The sequence below is a fragment of the Vombatus ursinus genome, unplaced genomic scaffold (genome assembly GCF_900497805.2).
Source record: "Vombatus ursinus unplaced genomic scaffold, bare-nosed wombat genome assembly UNPS02000580.1, whole genome shotgun sequence".
NCBI classification, from domain to species: domain Eukaryota; kingdom Metazoa; phylum Chordata; class Mammalia; order Diprotodontia; family Vombatidae; genus Vombatus; species Vombatus ursinus.
Window position 1 is genome coordinate 2730436 of NW_020940358.1, and position 21854 is coordinate 2752289.

The 21854-nt window shown below is 44.7% G+C and overlaps 1 protein-coding gene across 1 annotated transcript in view; it reads left to right on the forward strand.

The window, feature by feature from the left end:
- Positions 1–21854, forward strand: part of CACNA1B (calcium voltage-gated channel subunit alpha1 B) — a 247343-nt gene that overhangs the window by 50265 nt on the left and 175224 nt on the right. Inside the window, exons 3-5 of the mRNA XM_027849985.1 lie at positions 14146–14237; positions 15394–15546; positions 17742–17938. Of these exons, the coding sequence (XP_027705786.1) occupies positions 14146–14237; positions 15394–15546; positions 17742–17938 (442 nt within the window). The remainder of the gene's footprint in view (positions 1–14145; positions 14238–15393; positions 15547–17741; positions 17939–21854) is intronic.

Consider the following 21854-nt stretch of genomic DNA (forward strand, 5'->3'; position numbering starts at 1 on the left):
TTGTTCCACTTTCTTTTGCCCTTCACTTTCAAATCTAGTCTCAGACACTTATTATCTGTGTGATCTTACACAATTCACTTGACCTCTCCAACTAGGTGACTCACAGGCATCTTGAACTCAAGATGACCAAAATAAGACCATCTTTTCCAAAGCCTATACCTCTTCCGAATTTCCCTATTTCTGTCAAGGTATGATAGAATGTGAACTACTTGTGGTCAGGGACCATTTCAATTTTGTCTTGGTATCCCTAGAACCTAGTACATTGCCTAGCACACAGTGGGTACTTTGTAAATGCTTGTTGAATTAAATTGAATTCATTTGAATTGAGGGTAGTGCCATCCTCCAGTTACCAACTTAACAGTCTTGGAGTCATCCTTGACTCTTCCTCACCTACCATCTCTAACCAGTTGCCAAGTCTTGTGGCTTCTCCCTCTCACATCTGTCCCCTTCTCCCTATTTATATGCCCCACCTCCACCTCCAGCTTAGGTTCCTATAACTTAATTCTCCCAATAACCTCCTCTTTCATTTCCTAGTCTCCAGTTTCTCTCCTCTCCAATCCATCCTCCAGCTGCCAAATTTATATACTTGAAACAGAGTTCTGACAATAAATAGCCTAATAGTTCAGGCTAGATGGCCTGAACTAGGCTGGTGGTAGAATGAGATATTTTGGATATAGAACTGACAAGACTCAGTGATGATTGGATATGTAGGGTGAGGGAGAGACGAGTCAAGGGTGACTCTGAGGTTTCAAGCCTGAGTGACTGGAGGTAGGGATGATGGCATCATCAAAAGAAATAGGGATGTTGGGAGGATGGGCAAGTTTCAGGAAGAGATAAGTTTAATTTTGGATCTGTTGAGATTGCAGTGTTAGTGGGACATCTAGGAGATTTTCTTGTAGGCAGTTGGAAATTTGAGTCTGCAGTTTGGAAGAAAGACCAAAGTTAGACATGAAGATTCAAGAGGCTTCTGCACAGTGCCTGTGTACAGATGACCTCCCTCCCCCCCATTGCCTGGAATGCTCTGCCTCTCATTTCCACCTCTTGGAATACCTTAATGCTCAAGTGCCACCTCCTACAAGAAGCCTCTTCTAATTCACCCTTCATTTTGTATTTTTTTCCACGTTTTATATTTATTTAATCATACATAAGTTGTTTTGCACTTACCCCTCCCCAGTGGAATATAAGTTCCTCAAGGGCAGAAACATTTTCTTTCTTTTTTCTTAATATTCCCAGTGCTTAGTATAGTACCTCAGTGCCTAGTACAGTGCTTGGCAGATAGAAAGGCTTAATAAATGCCAATTGAGTTAGATTGAATTGAAATGTCAAGGGAAATAGTGAGAATATAATGAATAAGGATAACTCTAAATTGTGGTTTGGGGTGAGCCTTGGGAAGCAGCCATATACTTGGGTCACTGCCTTGGGGTCCTTTGAGCCTGAGAGTGTCTTGGATGAAGGAAGAAAACAAAAAAGCATTTATTAAGCACCTACTATGTTCCAGGCACTGTACTAAGTGTTTTATTAATATTCTCACAACAAACCTGGGAAGTAGGTGTTATTAGCATTTCCATTTTACAGTTGAGGAAAATGAGACAGAGGTTAAGTGACTTGCCCGGGGTTACACAGCTAGTAAGTATCTGAGACTAGATTTGAATTCAGGTCTTCCTGACTCTAGGCCCAGCACTGAAATTGCTGTACCCCCCTTAGTGGCCTCCAAATCCTGAGAGCCAATTTAGAAGAAGTCATGGTCACCCATCTGCTGTTGTTCACAGATATCAGATATAGCCTTGGATTCCTCTAAATGACCTTTTATGGACCATTCTTAGATATCTGTGATGCTGACTGCAGCTACTTCCAGTCCCTGCCTGGGGAACTGGGTTTGGGTCTTTGCCAGTATGGTGGGTGGCCCCCACTTTGGTGTGGAGCTGGGGGTTGAGGCTGCACATGTTCATGATAAAATTAGGTGGGATCTCCTAGGATATCGCTCTGGCACCCAACTAGGGTGAGTGGGAGATGGGGATGGGGGTGGGAATCACATGGTGGGAACTCCTGCAGCTTCCTGGCTACTGGGGCCTGCCCAGCCAGTGCCAAGGACTAGTTGCTCAGTGGTTAAGGAGCTCTTAGGAAGGTCTGTCCCATACTCCCTTCCCTGATCTGCCCCTAAAGTCCTGGTATTACTCCTAGCCTCAGGCCAGGAAGCCCCAGACTTGCTCCTTTGCCTCTCAAATGGGGCTCCTATTAATGTCCCTCAGAGTCATTGATGGCAGTCAGAGGGGTGCGTGTCTGTGGAACCACAGGGGGAGAAGTCACAGGGGCTGAAAGGTCAGGGCCAAGTAAATGCCTCTCTAACCTTCTTGATTCCCAGGGAAGTGGGTGGGGAGTAGGACAGGATTGAGGTGAAAGGAAGCAAAAGGTGAAAATGATACTCTTCTCACTATGCTTATTCCTGAAAGCTATTTACTAGGCCAATCCAGAGAACAGTGATTGCCTCTGCATTCTTTTGAAGAGGACAGGAAGAGACAGAAATAGAGATGGATACATGGAAGCAGAAATGTGAAGATATGTAGAAAGAGATAAATAACAGAGAGAATGTGAGATGGAGAGATAGAGGCAGACAGTGAGAACAGAGGGACACTAAGGCTTTGACCATGGGTCAATGAGAACATCTCCTACCCTTCCCCCAGCCTCCCTACTGTTCCCATGGCAACCTCCTGAACAGAGCAAGAGGCCAGAGACTGAAGAGAATTGAGTTTTAAGGGCTCTTGGTGATGCTGCATCAGCTCCTGCTTCTTCTGCTCCCTCCATTCCTCATCCCTCCCTTTCCCACTCCTTCCACCCCCCTCCCCTCCCCCCATCATACAGCAGACTGGGCTCTGCAGGGCGTCAGCATCAGTGCCAGTCCAGTCTGTGATCTAGTGACTCTGGCCTGGGCTGCGTGTTGGAAATGGTCTCTCCCTGTTGTGAAAGTGAAAAATAAAAGCAGAGTAACCAACCATGGTCCTGGTCCTGCCTGTCATACCTGAGGAATGTGTGTGTGTGTGTGTGTGTGTGTGTGTGTGTGTGAGAGAGAGAGACAGAGAGACAGAGAGAGACAGAGAGTCAGAGAGAGACAGAGTCAGAGAGAGACAGAGAGAGACAGAGAGTCAGAGAGAGACAGAGAGAGAGAGACAGAGAGAGACAGAGAGAGACAGAGAGTCAGAGAGAGAGAGACAGAGAGAGAGAGAGTCAGAGTCAAAGGGTTGGAGGCAGGGGAAGAGAAATCTTTTCTACCTAGAAACAAGGGACAGCCTCTCTTCAAGGGAATGCAGTGCCATGGTTGGCACTTCCGATAAAAATCTTTTTCTTATCCAGGGAAGGTACAGCTGCTCCTTCTGCCTGAGTCTTGTTCCTCATCCCAGCTTCTGGGGAGGCACTGAGGAGTGGCTGTAAATTGTCTCCTGGGCTTTTCTCCTGATGCCGGGAATTGTCTGCCTGAGTGTGCGGGAATCCCTCCTCCCTCCCAGGCCAGGCCAGCAGGGTTCTCAGTGACTGGCCCTGCCTGCTCTCATCTGGTCCTGTCTAGTCCCATCCGGTGTGGTCTGGTCTAAGCCAGTATGCTCTCAATTCCATCTGGTCCTGTCTGGTCAAGTCTACTCAGTCTACTCTGGTCTAGTCCACCCCAAACCTGTTCTGTCTAGTTGAGGGAGGTCATCTTTTCCCATCCCTTTCCAACCTATGACATCTCATCTGGTTGGGTCTTGTCTGAGCTAATCTTGTCCCATCTTTTACCACTCCATGCCATCTGATCTGGGTCAGTTCTTACAGACAGTTTGTACTTCTGGTCCTCATAGATCCTAAAGTAGAGAATATGGCCTCAACTTCCCAGCTTCCAGACTTTGCTAAGAGGGGTGGGAAGGAGAAGACTGAGTGGATGTGGGGGATGGGAATTGGAGAGAATCTGCTCTTGAGCCTTCCTTTGTACTGAGATTCAGAGATGCTGGTCTGGGGCTGATGGAACTCAGATGTAGAAGGATATGAATGATTACTTCCCTCTGGATTCCTAGGGTTGTCTCTGGTGGGGGCACTGGGGTGGAGGCATTGTAGGAGGCTATCATCTTCCTTAACACCCTGCCCCCATGCTCTATTCAGTCTCTCATGGGTGTTATTCAGAGACTCACCTAATTCTTGTTGGAATTCATATTCCCAGCTTGCACCATCCTTTGGAATAAGGAATTTAGTAATTTCACTCCCCACTCTGGGACATAGGATCCCCTATTATTTATTCCACATTTCCACCTTTGAGCATGAACATGTTAGAATGTTGGAATACATCCTCTGCATTTCACGCTCTCCATAGATTATGAAAATGACATTTGAGGGGAAAATACAACTAATGTCTATAGAACAGTAAATAACCATATCTCTGTAATCAAGGTGCCTTGTGGATGTGAAAATGGATATAAAAATGGTGTGTGTGTGTGTATGTGTGTGTGTGTGTGTGTGAGCATAAGGTGTGAGTAGCTATGTCTTGGGGCTGTGTTCAGTGAACAACCACATTAGCATCGAATGCTCATTTGGTACATTTTAAATAATTGTTATGTGAGCGGCTCTGTCCTAAGAAATATTTGAGTATGTGTGTGTGTGTGTGTGTGTGTGTGTGTTTATGTGTGTATATGTGTGAGGTGGGGAGACACAAAGATAAATGAAGTATAATTTATGTCCAGTAGCTTGCTACTTTGTATGTAAACACAGACTGTGTAAACATTGTTTTTCAGAAAGCTGTTCTACCTGGCTGTAAGAGTGGAATTTGTTTCAGGAAATACTATGGGCACCTGAAAACTGAAAACTTGATTCAGTTTTATACAGTGTGTGCTGGCTGTCCCTCATGCCTGGAATGCACTCCCACTTCCTTCACCTGGGGTCTTGGAGAATCCCTTGTTTCCCTCAAAACTCTGTTCAAGCAATGAAGCCTTTCCAGACCCTCCTGAATCCCTCCCCCCACCTCCCCTGCCCCCATTAATTCATCTTGTGTTTGTTTTGAATATGCTTACTTGTACACATCTTGTCTCCCACACTAGACTGAGCTTCGAGGTCAGATAATTTTTTTTTTTTATCCCTGGTGTCTAGTACAGGAGGCCCCTGGTAATTGCTTGTTGGTTGATTGATTAAATACAATATTCTTTGGGTACAAGAACAGTGTCATATGTGAATCAATGCAGTCCTGTGTATGTAAAGATGATAGTGCAGGAGTAAGCCTGGCACTCTGTACATGAGTAAGCATGGTGTAGTGAATAGAGTCAGTCGGTCCCTCAGTCAACAAGCATTTATTAAAGCCCCAATTATCTGCCAGGCACTGTGTTAAGCATTGAGGATATAAGCAAAGGCAAAAACATGATCCCTGCCCTCAAGGAGCTCCTATTTGAATGGAGGAAACACCTTGCAAATTACAAAATATATACAGTGTATGTGGAAGGTTGTAGTTTCTGTTTGTCCTTGGCTTAGCAAGTGGAAGGTGAATTCAAAGGGAAGATGCTGGGTGGGGTGAGATGGGCAGGCAGGTCAGGGAAGGCCTGCTATGGGACATGAGATCTGAGCTGAGTCTTCTGGGAAGCCAAGAGGAGGGATTGAGGAGGGAGAGGATTCCAGACATGGGGCACAGCCAGTGAAAAGATACAGAGTCAGGAAACAGAAGAGCAAATGGGCCAATTTAACTGGATTTTAGGGTATGTGGAGGCGACTACAGTGTATGAAGACTGTAGGAGAAGTAGGAAGAGACCAGTTTGTGAAGGGCTTTAAAAGCCAAATAAAGGATTTTATATTTGATCATGGGGGTAATAAGGGGCCATTGGAGTTGAATGAGTTGGGGAGGGATATGGTCGGATATGGGCTTTAAAAAAATTACTGTGGCAGCTGAGTGGAGGATGGACTGGAGCAGGGAGAGACGTGAAATAAGGAGACCAAACAGAAGGCTTTTGAGCTAGTCCAGATGTGAGGTAATGAGAGCCCACCCCAGGGTGGTAGCAGTGTCAGAGGAGAGAAGGAATTGTATTGGAGAGAAGCTGTGAAAGCAGAAGCAGCAAGACTTGGCAACGAATTGGATATATGGAGTGATCCTACGTGACTGGGAAGATGGTGGTGCCCGGGGAATGAAAGGGAAGTTCAGAAGGGGGGGGTTGTGGGGGAGGGGAGATAACAGATTCTGTTTTAGTCTTATTGAATTTGAAATGTTTATGGGATATCCAATTTGAGATGTCCTAAAGAGGAGCTCCAGAGAGAGGTTAGGGCTAACTGTTGTAGAGTTCTGGTAATCAACTGCATAGAGATGGTGTTTGAACTCATGGAGTATGACAAGATCACCAGGCAAGAAAGTAGAGAGGGAGAAAAGAAGAGAACCCAGGACAAACCCTCTGGGGACACCCTATGGTTGGTGAGAGGGGTGTGGCTGAAGATCCAGCAAAGGAGACTGAATGAGCTCTGGACTTGTAATAAGGAATACCTGGATCTGAATTCCGCATCAGATTCTTACTAGCTGTGTGACTTTGCAAGTCCCTGAATTCTGCAGCCCCAACTTCCTTATATATAAAATGGAGAAGTCACACCCAGAGTACCTGACTATAGGATTATCATGAAGGTCAAATGAGATAATGTATGCAAAGCGCTCCTTGTTATCTGAGAGTGAGCCTTACCCTCTGGGTATAGAATTGTAGCACTCTCTATGCCAGCAGTACCTTCCTGTAGAGGGAAGCTAGGTGGTGCCGTAGTGCACAGAGCGCCAGCCTGAAGTCAGGAAGACTCATCTTCCTGAGTTCAAATCTGACCTCAGACACCTACTACCTGTGTGACCCTGAGCAAGTCACTTAACCCTGTTTGCCTCAGCTTCCTCATCTGTAAAATGAGCTGGAGAAGGAAATGGCAAAGCACTCCAGTATCTCTACCAAGAAAACCTCAAATGGGATCACAAAGAGTCACACATGACTGAACAACATCTCCCTATATGACACAGTCCAGATCCAAAAGGATCCTGATAAGTTGGAGCATTGGGCAGAACCTGGTCAAATGAAATTCAGTAGGGATGAATGTAAAGTCTTAGCCTTGGGCACAAATATTAGCTTCCCACATGCAAAATGGGGCAGGTATGACTAGACAGCAGTAATTCTGAAAAAGACTTGAGTGAATAAGATACTGTGATAAACAAGAAAAGCCAATGCAAATGGGCTGTATCAAGAGGAGCAGAGCTTCCAGGAAAATGGAGAGGATAGTCCCACTGTCCTTTGCCCTCAACATTCCGATCTGGAATATTGTGTTCAGTTTCGTATGGTATGGTTTAGGAACGACATTGGTAAGTTGGTGAGTGTCCAGAGAAGGGCAACCAGAGAAGACGGTCAAGGGTCTTGAAGCCATGTCATGTGAAGAAATTGCTTCTGATGATGGAATCGATCATATCTAGCCTGAAGAAGAGAAATCCCAAGATGTGTGTGGGAGAAGATAGCCGTGTCTAATTACTTGCTGAGCTTGTAATGTGGGAGAGAGATTGTTAGACTTGTTCTGTGCGGCCCCAGAGGGCAGGACCAGAAGCAGTCAGTGGAGGTTGCAAAAAAGGTAAATTCAGGCTGTCTATCAGGAAATGTTTTCTAGAATCAGAGCCGCCCCAAAGTAGAATGGGCTGCTTTGGAGGACGCGGTGGATTCCGAGTCCTTGGAGGTCTCCAGGCTGAATCTGAACAGCCATTTGTCAGGTGTCTTATAGGAGACTCCTTCCATGTTTGGGTTGGACTGGATGGCTCCTGGAGTCCCTCCCGGCTCTCATATTCTATGGTTCTTCATGTGTGTATTCTGTAGGTGTAAGCCGTCCTTTGCTTATGAGAAAATTCAGTGTACTGCACGCATAGAGTACTCTACACATTTAGATATGATGACCGGCACTGAAGCACAGCACCTGAGTGCATCGATTGTGTTGGTTCAAAGGCACTCAAGCCTTTGGTGAATGACGTGGTATGCTGGATGGTCAAGAAGGAAGCACTCTTTAGAGAGTGACGTTCGATTCAATAAGCGTTTGTTAAGTACAGCCCTTGTGCGTGGTCCTAGATAAGCAATGATGAAAAAAGACAGAGCACTTGTCTTCCAGAAATGAGTGATAACTGGTTGGGGGATGGGAGAAGGAAGGAGGGGATGGGGAGGAGAGGTACACATATAAGCATAACAGAGGTCAGAATGTGAATGAAGGCAAAGCAGCAGGGGTTCGGATTCAGATAGAGCCCTTCGAGAAATTTGAGGAAAGAAAGCTCTCCCTCCCAACCTCGGTTGGTGGTTGGGAGATCAGAGAAAAGTTTCATAGAGGAGTGTGGCCCCCAAGCTGTGCTTTGAAGGGAAAGAAAGAGAAGTGAGGACACAATGTGCTCCAGGTCTAAATGCAGAGTCCTGTGAAAGGGTAGGATGAGTTTAGGGATTAGTTGTTAATCAATCAATCAGTCCAGCAGCAAGCATTTATTAAGCACCTACTACATACTAGACACTGTGCTGGATGCTGCATGTACAGAGACAGAAATGAAACAGATCCTGTCCTCATAAAGCTTACATTCTATCAGAGAAGACAACTTGTACACACTATGTATATGTATGCACATATGTGTGTATATGTGTGTGCATGCGTGTATGTGTATACATACATAGATATGTACAAAATAAAAGGTTATGGGGTAGGGGTACTTGTAGCTGAAGCAGGGATCAAAAAAACCTTCATGTAGTATAGAGGTTCCTAACCTTTTCCATATCATGGACCCTTTTGGGAGTCTGGTGAGAGCTATACATGCTTCCTTAGAATGATGTTTTTATTTTATTTTATTTTTAATTTTTGTATTAATTAATTTATTTTGGTTTATCAACAATCATTTCCATAAGCTTTTGAGTTTTAAATTTTTCTCCCCCTCCCTCCCCACATCCCTTCCCAAGACAGCATGCAATCTGATATAGGCTCTACATATACATTCCTATTAAACATATTTTCACATTAGTCATGTTGTAAGGAAGAATTAGAACCAATAGAAGGAACCACAAGAAAGAGGAAACAAAACAATACAAAACAGAAGAAAAAAAAGAGCAAATAGTATGCTTTGATCTGCATTTAAACTCCATAGTTATTTCTTTGGATGTGGATAGCATTTTCTGTCATGAGACCTTTGGAGATGTCTTAGATCCTTGCATTGCTGAGAAGGGCTAAGTCTATCAATGTTAGTCATCACACAACATGGCTGTTACTGTGTACAACGTTCTCCTGATTCTGCTCACTTCTCTCAGCATCAGTCCGTACAAGTTTTCCAGGTTTTTCTGACATCTGCCTACTCATCATTTCTTATAGCACAATAGTATTCCATTACATTCATATACCACAACTTGTTCAGCCATTCCCCAATTGATGGGCATCCCCTAGAATAATGTTTTTAAATGCATAAAATAAAATACATAGGATTACAAAGGCAACTAATTGTGTTGAAATAAAGCCAGGTACATAGACCCAAGGATAAGAACCTTTGGAGAAGGTGACTATTGCACTCAATCTTGAAAGAAACTAAGAAGTCTTGGAAAAAACTAAAAGATAGGGGTAAGGAAGGAAGGTGTTCAAGGGCTAGGGGATAGCCTATGTAAGAAAATGGAGATGAGATGAAGTGTCATTCATGAAGAGCAGTAAGACTTGTTTGGTGAGACTCAAGAGTGGTAAAGGGGAGTAATGTTCAACAAAGCTGGACAAGAAGGTTGGGGCCACATTGAGAAAGGTTTGAGAAGCCAAAGAGTAGAGTTTATATTTGAGCCTAGCGGTAACAGGATCTCCTGGAGTTTATTGAGTAGGGAGTTATATGTTCAGACACTTTGGCAGCTGAATGGAGGACGGATTGGTGAGAGGAGAAATCTGAAATCAATTAGGAAGATATTTTAACAGTCTGGGGAAAAAATGGGATGAGGACCTGAACCTGAGTGTTGGCTATGTGAGGGAAGAGGAGGGGACTGATACTAGCAATGACGCGGAAGCGGTAGTGACAAGATTTGGCAATTGAATTGATATGGGGTGAAAGAGACTGATGTAGAGTTTGTGAGCCTGGGTAACTGGAAGGGTAGCAGTGCCCTTGACAGAAATAGGGAAGTTTAGAAGAAGAATGAATTTTGGGGGAGATTAAGTTTTCTTTTAGACATTTTGAGTTTGAAATCAGGCATTTATGAAGTGATTACTGTGTTCCAGGCACTGTGACTACGAGATGGCCATCCAGTTCAAAATGACCAATAATAGGGGGGCAGCTAGGTGGCGCAGTGGACAGAGCACCGGCCCTGGAGTCAGGAGGACCTGGGTTCAAATCCAGCCTCAAATACTTGACACTTATCAGCTGGGTAACCCTGGGCAAGTCACTTAACCCCATTGCCTAGCAAACAAACAAACAAACAAACAAACAAAATGACCAATAGGCAATTGGTAATGAAAGATCAGAGCTCATGAGAAAGACAGGCTAGAATGTAGAATGCATGGCGCTAGATGGTGGAGGGCCTCAAATGCCAGGCTAAGCAGTTTGTATATGATCCTAAAAGCAATCCTAGGAGTAAAGGGGTTTTGAGCATGGGGAATGACATGATCAGACCTGTGCATTAGGAATATTACTTTGACAGCTCTGTGGAAGACAGATGGAAGAAGGGAGAGATGGGAGAAACCGAGAGGAGACAATTCTAAGAGTTTAGGCTATTGATGATGAGGAGCCAAACTAGGATAAGGGATGGGGGAGTAGAGAAGAGGAGGGATGGATATAGTTCTTTCGTCATTAGTTCTTCCCTCAGTCTTTATTTATCCCCAACATAAGTTCTTTATCTCCAAGCAGCCTTCCTTAGACACACTGGGCAGGGGGATGGGTAGGTGCCCACCCAAAAGGCAGTCAGTGGTGGGGCTCTGACCTTCATGAGGTCTATGAATGATAGACTTGGCTGGGAGCAGTGGACAGACGGCACTGGGGAGAACAGCAACCCCTTCCAGCTGGGCAAACCTTCGGGGAAGCTTGCTTTTGGTTCAATCTGCACATGGAATTGAGCTGCCCACAGAGAGTTATTAAGGCCACAGATCCATTTTCAGGAAAGCACGAGTGCCCATTGCGAAGCCTTCTGCCCCTGGGGAGCCCTAGTTCCAGTTTATGTATAGGCTGCAGGCCAGATGGACCCAGGCTGCAACCCCAGAGTCTGAACAGAAGACTACACAGGGGCCTTGGGAAGGTAGGCAGTGGGCTGATCCCTCTAATGTTTGGCATGGGAGCTTTGGCCTGTTTCGTTTCTGACCTGGAATGGTTTGCCCTTCCTTAGGCAGCCTGCGGTTTCTTCCCCTCATTCCCATATTGGTGTGGGACTTAAGACAGACACTTGATCAGCTTAGCCTATATTTTAGCTATAGCTCAGAACTGTTGAACTCAAGAGATCTACTGGCCTCAGTCTCCCCAGTAGCAGGGATTACGTTTGTATGCCACCACGTCCAGCTCTATACCACCATTTCTTATAGAACATCAGAGTTGGAGGAGACCTCTGAGACAATCTAATCCAATACCCTCGTTTTACAGAGGGGGAAACTGAGGTCCAGAAGGGAAAAGTAACTTGGCTTAGGTAACACTGAGTCAGTGAAAGGGCCAGAGAGTTCTTTTTGGTTGGTTTGTCCTGTATGTTCTCTGCCTCTGCTCTGCTGTCTTCATCATCCTGAATACACAGGGTTGTTTAGGGACTGATACCAGGACAAAGGTTTAGTCCTGGGGCTGTTGAGTCTGAGCCTGTGTGTTTTCTTGGGTGCTCTGACATCTCAACTGGAAAATGGGATCAGGTGGTCACTTGTGGGTCTGTCTTTGACGTCAGTCTATGACTGGGTTGAATGAAACACGTTCAACAACCAAACAACATTTAATTCAGCACCTCCTTAGGTGTTTAGACTGTGCTCAGCTCTGGGAGACATAATGAAATTTAGATAAGACTAGAGTTTGCAGTCAAAGAAGCCAGAAGGCAGGAGTCAGGCTTAGTCTGGGGCCAAGCCTAGAGGCCTGACTAGGGCAGTTTTGCTTAGCGGTCTTCCCCTGAGGCTAGTAGAGTCTTGGAGGAAAGGGAGCTTTATAGTTGTGAAAGCCATTGTCTCCCTAGCCTTAGATCAATAATAATGTACCTGAGGAAATTAAGGCCCAGTGACATACCACTGATGCTGAGCTTTTCCTATGTAGCCATTCTTACACCCCAAACAGAAGCTAGGGGATTGGGGAGGGTGGGGTCTGGGGTGTGAGGGTGTGGGGGTATCAAGCCATGAGTCAGGCAGTCAGTAAATATTTGTTAAGCACCTATTTTGTGTCAATGTATTTTTTTGTTGCATTGGTCACTCTGGGGCTAGAAATCAGGCCACATGGACCTAGGCCTTGGTATTTAGCTAGAACTTCTTTCTGCTTGTGCTGATGGCTTCCCCCTTAGCCTTATTCTTCTTCCAGCTTTCTGTCTGTAAAATGGGGGCTTCAATGTTCATTCTCTACCAGAGGTTGAATAGGACAGTTTATCATGGTGACTCTTTTTCTCTAGGGGTGTTAGAGGGCAGAGGTTCTCCATAAGTGGAAGGATTTTTTCCCTAATCCCTGGGGCCAGGTTGCTAGGGGTTCAGTAAAGGGTACCCAACTGATACTGTAACATTTTCCCACAATGGAGCATGAGCCCAAGAGATAAGACAACTTTGGGGAATGGGGCAGGGTTAGACTAATGGAATGTTAATTTTTTGGTTAATTATATTCTGAATGAATAGTGTAGCTGTTGACATCCCATGTGGATTCCTAACTTTCACAGAATGAAGTGTGGCTCCCACAGAGGAGGTGAGGAAATGTACCTCCCTCCCTTCTTTGTAGACCTGGCAATCGCCAGATATGGAATGTTGCATATCCTATCAGACATAGTTGATGTGTTGGTTGGTTTTGCTGACCACTTTCCCTGTTCCCCAACCCCTCTTTTCTTTTTCATTCTCATTGAAAGTGATAGTTTGCTGGATAGGGGAGGGGGGGAATGATATATTCCAAAATGAAGGGGATGCATAAAACAATATATGTCAACAAAAATAAGATTTTTAAAAAGATCCCGTGAATGTGAATCACAGAACCAGAGAAAGATTTTTCCTGTGCATTCTGGGAGCTTGTAGGACCTTTGCTGTTATCCTGAGCCTCAGCAATCTATGGGTGGGGTTATAGATGCAGAAGGGGTAGACTTGCTAGGTTCAGACCCCAGTACCCAATGTCTGGATCAATCTCTGCTTCCTGACTCATTCTGTCACATGAGAGCCTGAGGCAGACAATGCAGAATCCATCGAGTTCTAGGAAATGATCAGTTCTGGGTCAGCAGACAGCACTGACCAGAATGGCATATGTCGTCTTTGGCCTCACTCCTCTCCAATGTTCTCCAAGTTACAGTCTCCCATCCCATAGATATCTGGGACCAGGGAGCAGATGCTGGAGAGGAGTCAGGATGGTTGTGGATGCTGAACTCTTCACCCCGAGCAGGAGGCTGGGGGATGTCAGCTGTGAGTCAGGCAGTCAGTCAGTGTTTATTAAGTAGCAGGCACTATGCTTCATATCAGGGATATATAGAAAAGCGAAAATCAGTCCCTACTTTCAGGGAACTCACAGTCTGAAGGAGTGGGAGGAGTCTGGGGACACAACTGTGTACAAATAATATATACACAGGACAAACTGAGGGTAGTTAGCAGAGGGAAGGTACTAGAATGAAGGGGGATTGGGAAGCTTAAGTGAGCAACACTGGTCAGCTGGGGAATGTGAGGGGGCAGAGGGAGCTTGGAAAGCGGTCTGGAAGTGTGGACCATCCCCATGGACCTTCCTCCAATGTAAGGGACTGAAGTTGTGCCCCTTAACTCTGGGGGCCCAATTTCCCCACTGGATGGTGTGTTCCTAAGGGCTGAGGATAGATCTGCTGCCGTATCTCTGTAGTTTACTCTTAGACCCCAGTTTGGGGAACAGCCTTAACAGACCAATCCATCAACACAGAGGACAAGGCAGACTCAGGTCTTGCCTTCAGGGAACCCAATGCTAGAGGGGAGAGGGAGGGAAGATGATGATAATGTTCCATTTTGTTTCCTTACTTTGAAAATTGACTTTGCTTTTCTCTCTCTCTGATTTCCACTCAGGATTTTGGCCACAGCTGGCACTGAGTTTGACCTCCGCACCCTGAGAGCCGTGAGAGTGTTAAGACCATTGAAGCTGGTATCAGGGATTCCAAGTGAGTTTGGCAGAAGCTGTCTTATGACTTCCATGTTGATCTCAGGATGGTCTCTCCTTCTGTCTCTTCCCCACCCCAAGGATCTTCCACCATCACCCACAAGTCTTGTCTAGAGATGGGGACAGGCAGGTTTATTTTGGAGGTTTGTTCTAAATCTTGCAAACTACTTCTTAATGAGACCTCAGAGCTGATGTAGTCTGGTGAAATAGAGGAGCTTCCATTTCAGAATCCATAAATGTAATCCAGGAATAATCATAATGGTAACAAGAGGCATTTATAAAGCCTTTTAAAGTTTTCAAAGCACTTTACATATATTCTCATTTAAGCATCACAAAAGCCCTGTGAAACAGGTAGTACAGGTATTATTATTCCCATTTTACAGATAAAGACACTGAGGTTCAAGGAAATCAAGGAACTTATGCATAGCTAATAAGTGTCAGAAGTGGGATCTGAACCCAGATCTTCCTAATTTTAAGTCCATCATTCCATCACTTCGCTCTAAGACCTCTTTTTAGTATAGGGGAGGAAATGATGGTGGTAGTGGTGATGATGATGATGATGATGATGATGATGATGGTGATGATGACAATGATGATGATGATGATGATAATGATGACGACAATAACAATACACAGTGGATAAAGTGCTACACCTAGAGTCAGAAAGACCTAAGTTCATATCAAGCCTCAGACACTGACTAGCTGTCTAACCTTTGGCAAATTACTTGACCTTTGTCTGCCTCAATTTAAAAGCTCTATATACATATATACAAAATAGCTATATACATGCTAGCTATGATTACTATCAATAGCTAGCATTTATATATCACTTTAAGGTTTTTTAAAATATTTTTACAAAGATCTCATTTTATCCTCATAACAACCTTGGGAAACAAGCTATTATTATTATTATCTCCATTTTATAGATGAGGAAACTGAGGTTGAGAAGTTAAGTGACTTGCCCAGGGTCACACAGTTAATAAGTAGGTGATGCCAGATTTAAACTCAGGACTTCTTGACTCGAGGTCCAGCCCACTATGCACATCACCACCAAGCTACGCTACGCCATTCATTGTCCTCTCACACCTGAGGGAAGGGGTGGCTGGGTTGTTGGAGGGTTCTCTGGTCTAGGCTGATGCCTTTGTCTTTTTTCCCAGGCCTCCAGGTTGTGCTCAAGTCCATCATGAAAGCCATGGTCCCCCTGCTGCAGATTGGCCTCCTGCTCTTCTTTGCCATAGTCATGTTTGCCATCATCGGACTTGAGTTTTACATGGGCAAGTTCCACAAAGCCTGCTTCCCCAATAGCACAGGTGAGGGGCCAAAGGTCAGGACCCACACCCACATTTTTGCAGTTCTAGATCTGTCCCAGCTGGTTGAAGGTGAAGGGCCCAAATGTGCTTCAGTGGCTGGCTGTAGATGTGCTGGTTATATTGGGTTTGTTTTTGGAGACTTGGCCTCCCTGTCCCACCCAGGCTGGATGTGTGGTGACCTCTTTGACAGCAGAGTGCTTTGAGTGGCACTGTCTCCAACACAAGCTAGTCCTCTGCTCCTGGGGGCTCACTATATGGGTGCCAGACTTAGTGAGATCATCTAATCATCTGCTATAGTGCAGAACTCCCCAACTTAAGCAATCTAGCAACCTCAATAGCAAGGATCACAGGCCTCGCCACTCCTACCTCATCCTATGCTCCTTCATGTTAACATCTGAAAAGGCCTTTGGTCCTAGGGTATTTAGTGTTAGGAAGGAACTCAGAGATAGAAGGTTCCATCACTGGCCATCCCTTCCTCTGTATCTGGACTACTGCCTCTGACCAGACCCTCAGGGAGGTCAGTGATTGTGCTGACCCCTACCCCAAAGGCCTTTACTGGAAGAATGAAGAGGCTACCAGTCTCAGAGTCCCCCCCTAGCCTGGGATATGGCCTTTAGAGAACATGGAAACCAAACTCCTCCTTTGACAGATGAAACTGAGGCCCAGAGAGCAGAAGTGAGCAACCTAAGGACACATAGCAAGCAAGTGGTAGTGCCATGATTTAAACTCAGATCTTTTCACTTGAAAGACCCAGTGGCTTTCTGGGGAGATGAACAGGGCTGGGTGTGTCCAGGAGTGAGCGTAGTGTAGAGAGCCTCTGTGGGCCAAGTCTAGGGGATACCAACAAGTCAAGAGTCAGGTGACTGATTATAAGGAGAGATATTTCTCCATGAAGCTCAGGTAAGTAGACCTGGGGCCTAGGCATAAAAGACCTTGTTCCTCCAGGGCCCCAAAGGAGGGTGAAAAGCATGAATTCAGCACCGGACTGGAGGATGGTAGTTAGTTTTCCTAGAAAGAAGAAAGGACATGAACCTGATATTTAGGCCTAAAGGAGGAACCTGTGATTGGGAGGGGTCTAGAAAAGTATTGGATTAGGGCAGGTGGGGAACCTGCAGCCTCAAGGTCACATGTAGCCCTCTAGGTCCTCAAGTGCGGCCTTTGACTGAATTCAAACTTCATAGAGCAAATCCTTTTATTACCTTTATTTACCTTTTGCAAAGAGCAAATCTTTGCTCAGATTTACCTGGACAAATCACTTAATCTCTCTGGGCCTCAGTTTCTTCAGCTGTAAAGTGAGGGGAAAGAGAACTGATGGACTCAGAGTTCAGAATGAAACATTTTCTTTATTTTTCTTGCTTTTTTTTCTCATAACATGAGTAATGTGGAAATTTGTTTTGCATGTCTATTCACATTTTTATATGTATACCATTACATACATATGTAATGGTTTTTGTTTTTCTTGCCTTCTCAATGGTGAGGGATGGGGAGAGAGGAGGAAGAAATTTTGAAACTGAAAAATATTTAAAATTTAAATTTAAATTTTTAAAAAATAAAATTGAAAACAAGAGGGTAGATGATAAACTAATGTCAGAGTTCTAAAAATAAAGTGCTAATGGTAAAATCTAAAAAAATGAGGGAAATAGTCTAGATGGTCTCTGAGGACTCTTCTAGGTCTAAGAGCCTGTGATCTTAAGCTCTAGAGCTATGTAAAGTGTGTTTGCAGAGGCTCTGGTGGAAGAAGCAGAAGCTCCCAGGGCTATAGTCTATGTAGAAGGGCTGAATTCCCCTAAAGGGTGGCAGCAGGACCCTATCTGGGAGCTTGCTTTGGGGGACTGGTCCCTATCCCATACACATTGCCCTTCCTGGCCCTGGGTCAGTCAATGGATTCTCAACAGTGGGAAGGGTACCCGCAGTTTCACCTGACATCTTGCTTGCCAACAGTTCTATTATTTGGCCATTCCATTATGTGTATCTGGACTATTGACTCTCAGCAGCTCTTATGGGCAGTCAAAGATTGTGCTGGCTCCGGCCGCAAAGGCCTTTACCAGAAGAAACCACCAGTCCTGGGGTCCCTGCCAGCCTGGAATCTGGATGACTAGGTCTCTTGGCCCCTTGGGTGCCCAAGGGCCAGGAAGTAAGTGTCTGGTACAGCTTTTGCTCAGCTTTTGTTTACGTTTCTGTTGTCCTCACAGTAGACCCACATACAGATCCTGTAGGAGACTTCCCCTGTGGCACTGATGCCTCAGCCCGACAATGTGAGAATGGCTACGTCTGCCGAGAATACTGGCGTGGACCCAATTTTGGCATTACCAACTTTGACAACATCCTGTTTGCAATCTTGACCGTGTTCCAATGTATTACGATGGAGGGCTGGACAGATATCCTCTACAATGTAAGTCAGAGCTCTAGTTCTGGGAGCTGGGCTGTAGAAGGGGAGACTGAGGCATTAGGAAGATGACATAGACTGTGATTCTTAGGAAGATGATGCAGCCTGTGATTTTTCTAGTGCTACTCACAATTCAGTTCTCCATTCTTTATGACTGAAAGCTGATCCTCCCCCATTGATGGGCCGGGGTGAGGGCCTTCAGACATCATCAGTCTTTTCCAGTAGCCTGATTGTACCCACCATAAGGGAAGAAACACTTTATTATATGGTCTTTTGGCAAGGTCACTGTTATGACAGGAAGATCATGGACCCTCACTCATCCTCTGTTCCTCCAACTCAGGGAGAATAGGTTCAATCCAATCCATGTGGTCGATGCTGTGACAGGATGTCCAAAGACTTAATCATCTATGATCCCAGGGTCCCACCTCTGGGAGAAATGGACTTGATTCATGAGCCTCCACTGTGGGAGGAAGTTAAGTGATGCTCTCTCTCATCCCCGGCTCCTGAGCACTGGCCATTTGGGTGAATAGAAAAGATTCCATTTTAGGACATTTGTCAAATGGCGCCACAATGATTTCCAAGTATAAGCCTGTAGGATGATGAATGTTGACAGGTTAGGAGTGTGTTTTCAGAGAGGTATGAAAAGAATGGAGGCTTCTGGAGCATTAGATTGGACCAGGTGACTTCTCTGTTCCCTTTTCAATTCAGAGGGAGGATTGAGGGGCTTACAGAGTCAGAAGTTGTCAGGAAGGAATCTAGAGACCATATGGCCAAACGTCTTTATTTTGCAGATGAGAAAGCCAAGGAAATTATTTGCCCAAGGGCACACGACTAGTTAGTGGTAGAGCTTGGCAATGGACCTGGCTCCTTTGATCCCTGGCCTGGTATTCTTTCTACTACAGACTTCGTAGACTTTCACAGTCTTTAAAAGTTGGGAGAGACCTCAACAACTGTCCAGTATAGCACACACCTGAAAGGAATCCTAGTCATAGCATGCCTGGCCAGCCTTTGCTTGAAGAACTCCAAGGAAGGGGATCTCACCTCCTCTTGAGCAATACACTCTTTTAGATACTTCTAAATTTTTAGATAGCTCTAGTTGTTAGGAAACCTGTTGTCTGATGTCAAGCCTAAATTTGCCCTTTTTGTAATTCCCACTCATTACTCCCAGTCCTTCCCTCTGGGACCAAACAGAATAAGTGTAATCCCTCTTCCATATGATAGACTTTCAAATACTTCAATGTTTGAACAAAGTGTGATGCATTAGGTACCTATTGCCTTGGGCATCTGGCGCATCATTGCCTATAGGGTTGGGGACGTGTTGCCTTAGGCACCTGTTGTTTCATTGGGCACTATATGGAATATATAGGACAAATGGTTCATGACCTGAGTTGGAAGGGACCTTGAACATTATTTAGCCCAGCACCCACATTTTATAGGGGAGTGTCACATTAAGGCACTATCCTCCCTCCCCAGGTTTTTCTTCTCTGGTCTAAATATCCCAAGTTCCATGTTCCTTCTTTGGGTCTGTCCCAGAATTGTCTGCTCCAGAGGGTGTGAAGAGACCCAAAGCAGGAAAAGGGGGTGGCCCTGAAAGCCCAGGCCTCTTTCATGTTCTGTTCTCTTTAAGTCACACTCCAGAGCTATTGGGACTGTCTCCCTTCACTCTCACTCCCAGCTCCTGGCTCTCTGGATTTACTCAGGCTAGAAACCTTTATCAAGGATGAAAACCCTTCTTCCTTTTGACAGAGTATACTTTTAAAAAGACTGGAAACTAAAGGAAATAAGTTAAAATAAACAACCTAATAGAAAATTGACAATTGAAACAGAGAGTAAATGATGAGGAGAAGAAATTATCTTGGCTTGGAATAGTCATGGAAGGCTACCTAAAAAAGTTGAGGTATCAATCCCAATCAATCAGTCAATCAATGTGGATTTATTAATCTTTTACTACATGCCAGGCACTAAGCACTAGGACTGCAAAGATCAAAGTGACTTGAGAGAAGTGTCTGCCCTCAAGGAGCTTATATTTTAATGGAGAAGACAATATGTACATACATAATATAAATATATATGTGATATATACAAAATGATTGCAAGGTAACCAGAAGTGGGAGTGAACTCGCCTCTGGGGGAATCAGACAAAACTTTATGTGGAAGGGGGTGCATAAAACAAGGATTACAAATTGGAGTTGGAGTGATTTCAGGCATGGAGAACAGCAGATGCAAAGGCACTGTGATGGGAAATGGAGTATTGTCTGTGTTCAACAGTTAGCATGATAGTATGGCTATATCACAGAATGCAAGGAGGGGAGTAACATGTACGAAGACTGAATTTTTTTTTTACTTTTTTGGGTGAGGCAATCGGGGTTAAGTGACTTGCCCAGGGTCACACAGGTAGTAAGTGTCAAGTGTCTGAGGCTGGATTTGAACTCCAGTCCTACTGACTCCAAGGCCAGAGCTCTGTCCACTGCACTACCTAGCTGCCCCCAGAAGCCTCAAAATTTAAGAAGGGCCAGGTTGTGAAAAGATGTAAATGTCAAACAGAGAAATTTATATTTGATTCTAGAGATATTAGGAAGCTACTGGTGTTTTCAGATCCGGGGGGGTGACATGATCAGACCCTCACATTAGAAAGATCATTTTGTCAGCTGTGTGGTAGGGAGACAAATGGAGGCTGTTTCAGTAGTCTAAGCAAGTAGTGATAAGGGCCTGAACTATGATGTGACTATTATAGTAGAGGGGATAGGGCATAAGTGAGAGATGTTGTGGAAATAGAAATGACAAGACATGATGACAGGTTGGGTATGCGGGGTGAGTGAGAGTGAGGAGTTGAGGTTTACACTGAAGTTGGGAACCTGAGAAGGATGGAGGTACCCACAATAAAACTAAGGAAATTTGGAAGAGGGATGGATTTGAGGGGAGAGAGAAAGTTCTCTTCTGGACATGTTGAGTTTAAGATGCCTGGGGCAAGTGGGAAGTGTCCAATAGGCAGATAGTGATGAAAAATGGGGCCTCAGGAGAGAGACTAGAGCTGGATATATGGATCTGAGAGTCATTGACAAAGATGGGAGCTGATAAGGTCACTGAAAGAGAGTAGAGAGAGAAATGAGAAGGCTAAGGACAGAGCCTTGGGGTACACCCACAGTTAGTGGTCATGACATGGATGATGAATCAGAAAGGGGGACTGAGAAGGAACAGTAAGGCTAGAAGGTTGTGGAGAACTAGGAGAAAGCAATATAGGGAAAACCCAGAGAGGAGAGAGTATCCAGGCGAGGGAGGTCAACAGCATCAGATGCTGCAGAGAAGTCAAGAAAGATGAGGACTGAGAAGCGGTCATTAGACTTGGCAATTAAGAAATCAGTGATAACTTTGGTAAGAGTAGTTCCAGTTGAGTGACAAGATCAGAAAGTAAGAGGAGGAAAAGTGGAGGCACTGAGTGCAGTTGGCTTTTTCGGTGATTTTGACTGAGAAAGGAAGGAAAGATATAGGATGATAGTAAGGATGGTAGATTCTAATAAAGTTGTTTTTTTAAAGATGGGAGACAACTGTGCATGTTTGTGGGCAGCAGAGAAAGAACCAGTAGGTAGTGAGAGAACAAAGATGAAAGAAACAGAAGGAATAATAATAGAGAGCAGTCTTCTGGAGATGATGGGATGAGAAGAAAGGTTACCTCTTCAACAGAGACTAAAGGAGGAAATGGTGAGGAATGATGTCAAGGAGTTTTGAGATAAAGGGAGAAGTTGGAGTTCTTTGTGAATAACATTTTAGAAGGTGTAAAGGTATGAGGTGAGGGTCTCAGTTGTGAGGAGGGGAAGAGGATGCTATTGGCGGTTTGAGGAGAGAGAAAGTTGGGAACAGACATGGTATAGAATGGGATAGAGAATAAATTAGGAAAAAATCAAAATTTGTTTCTTTGATTGCC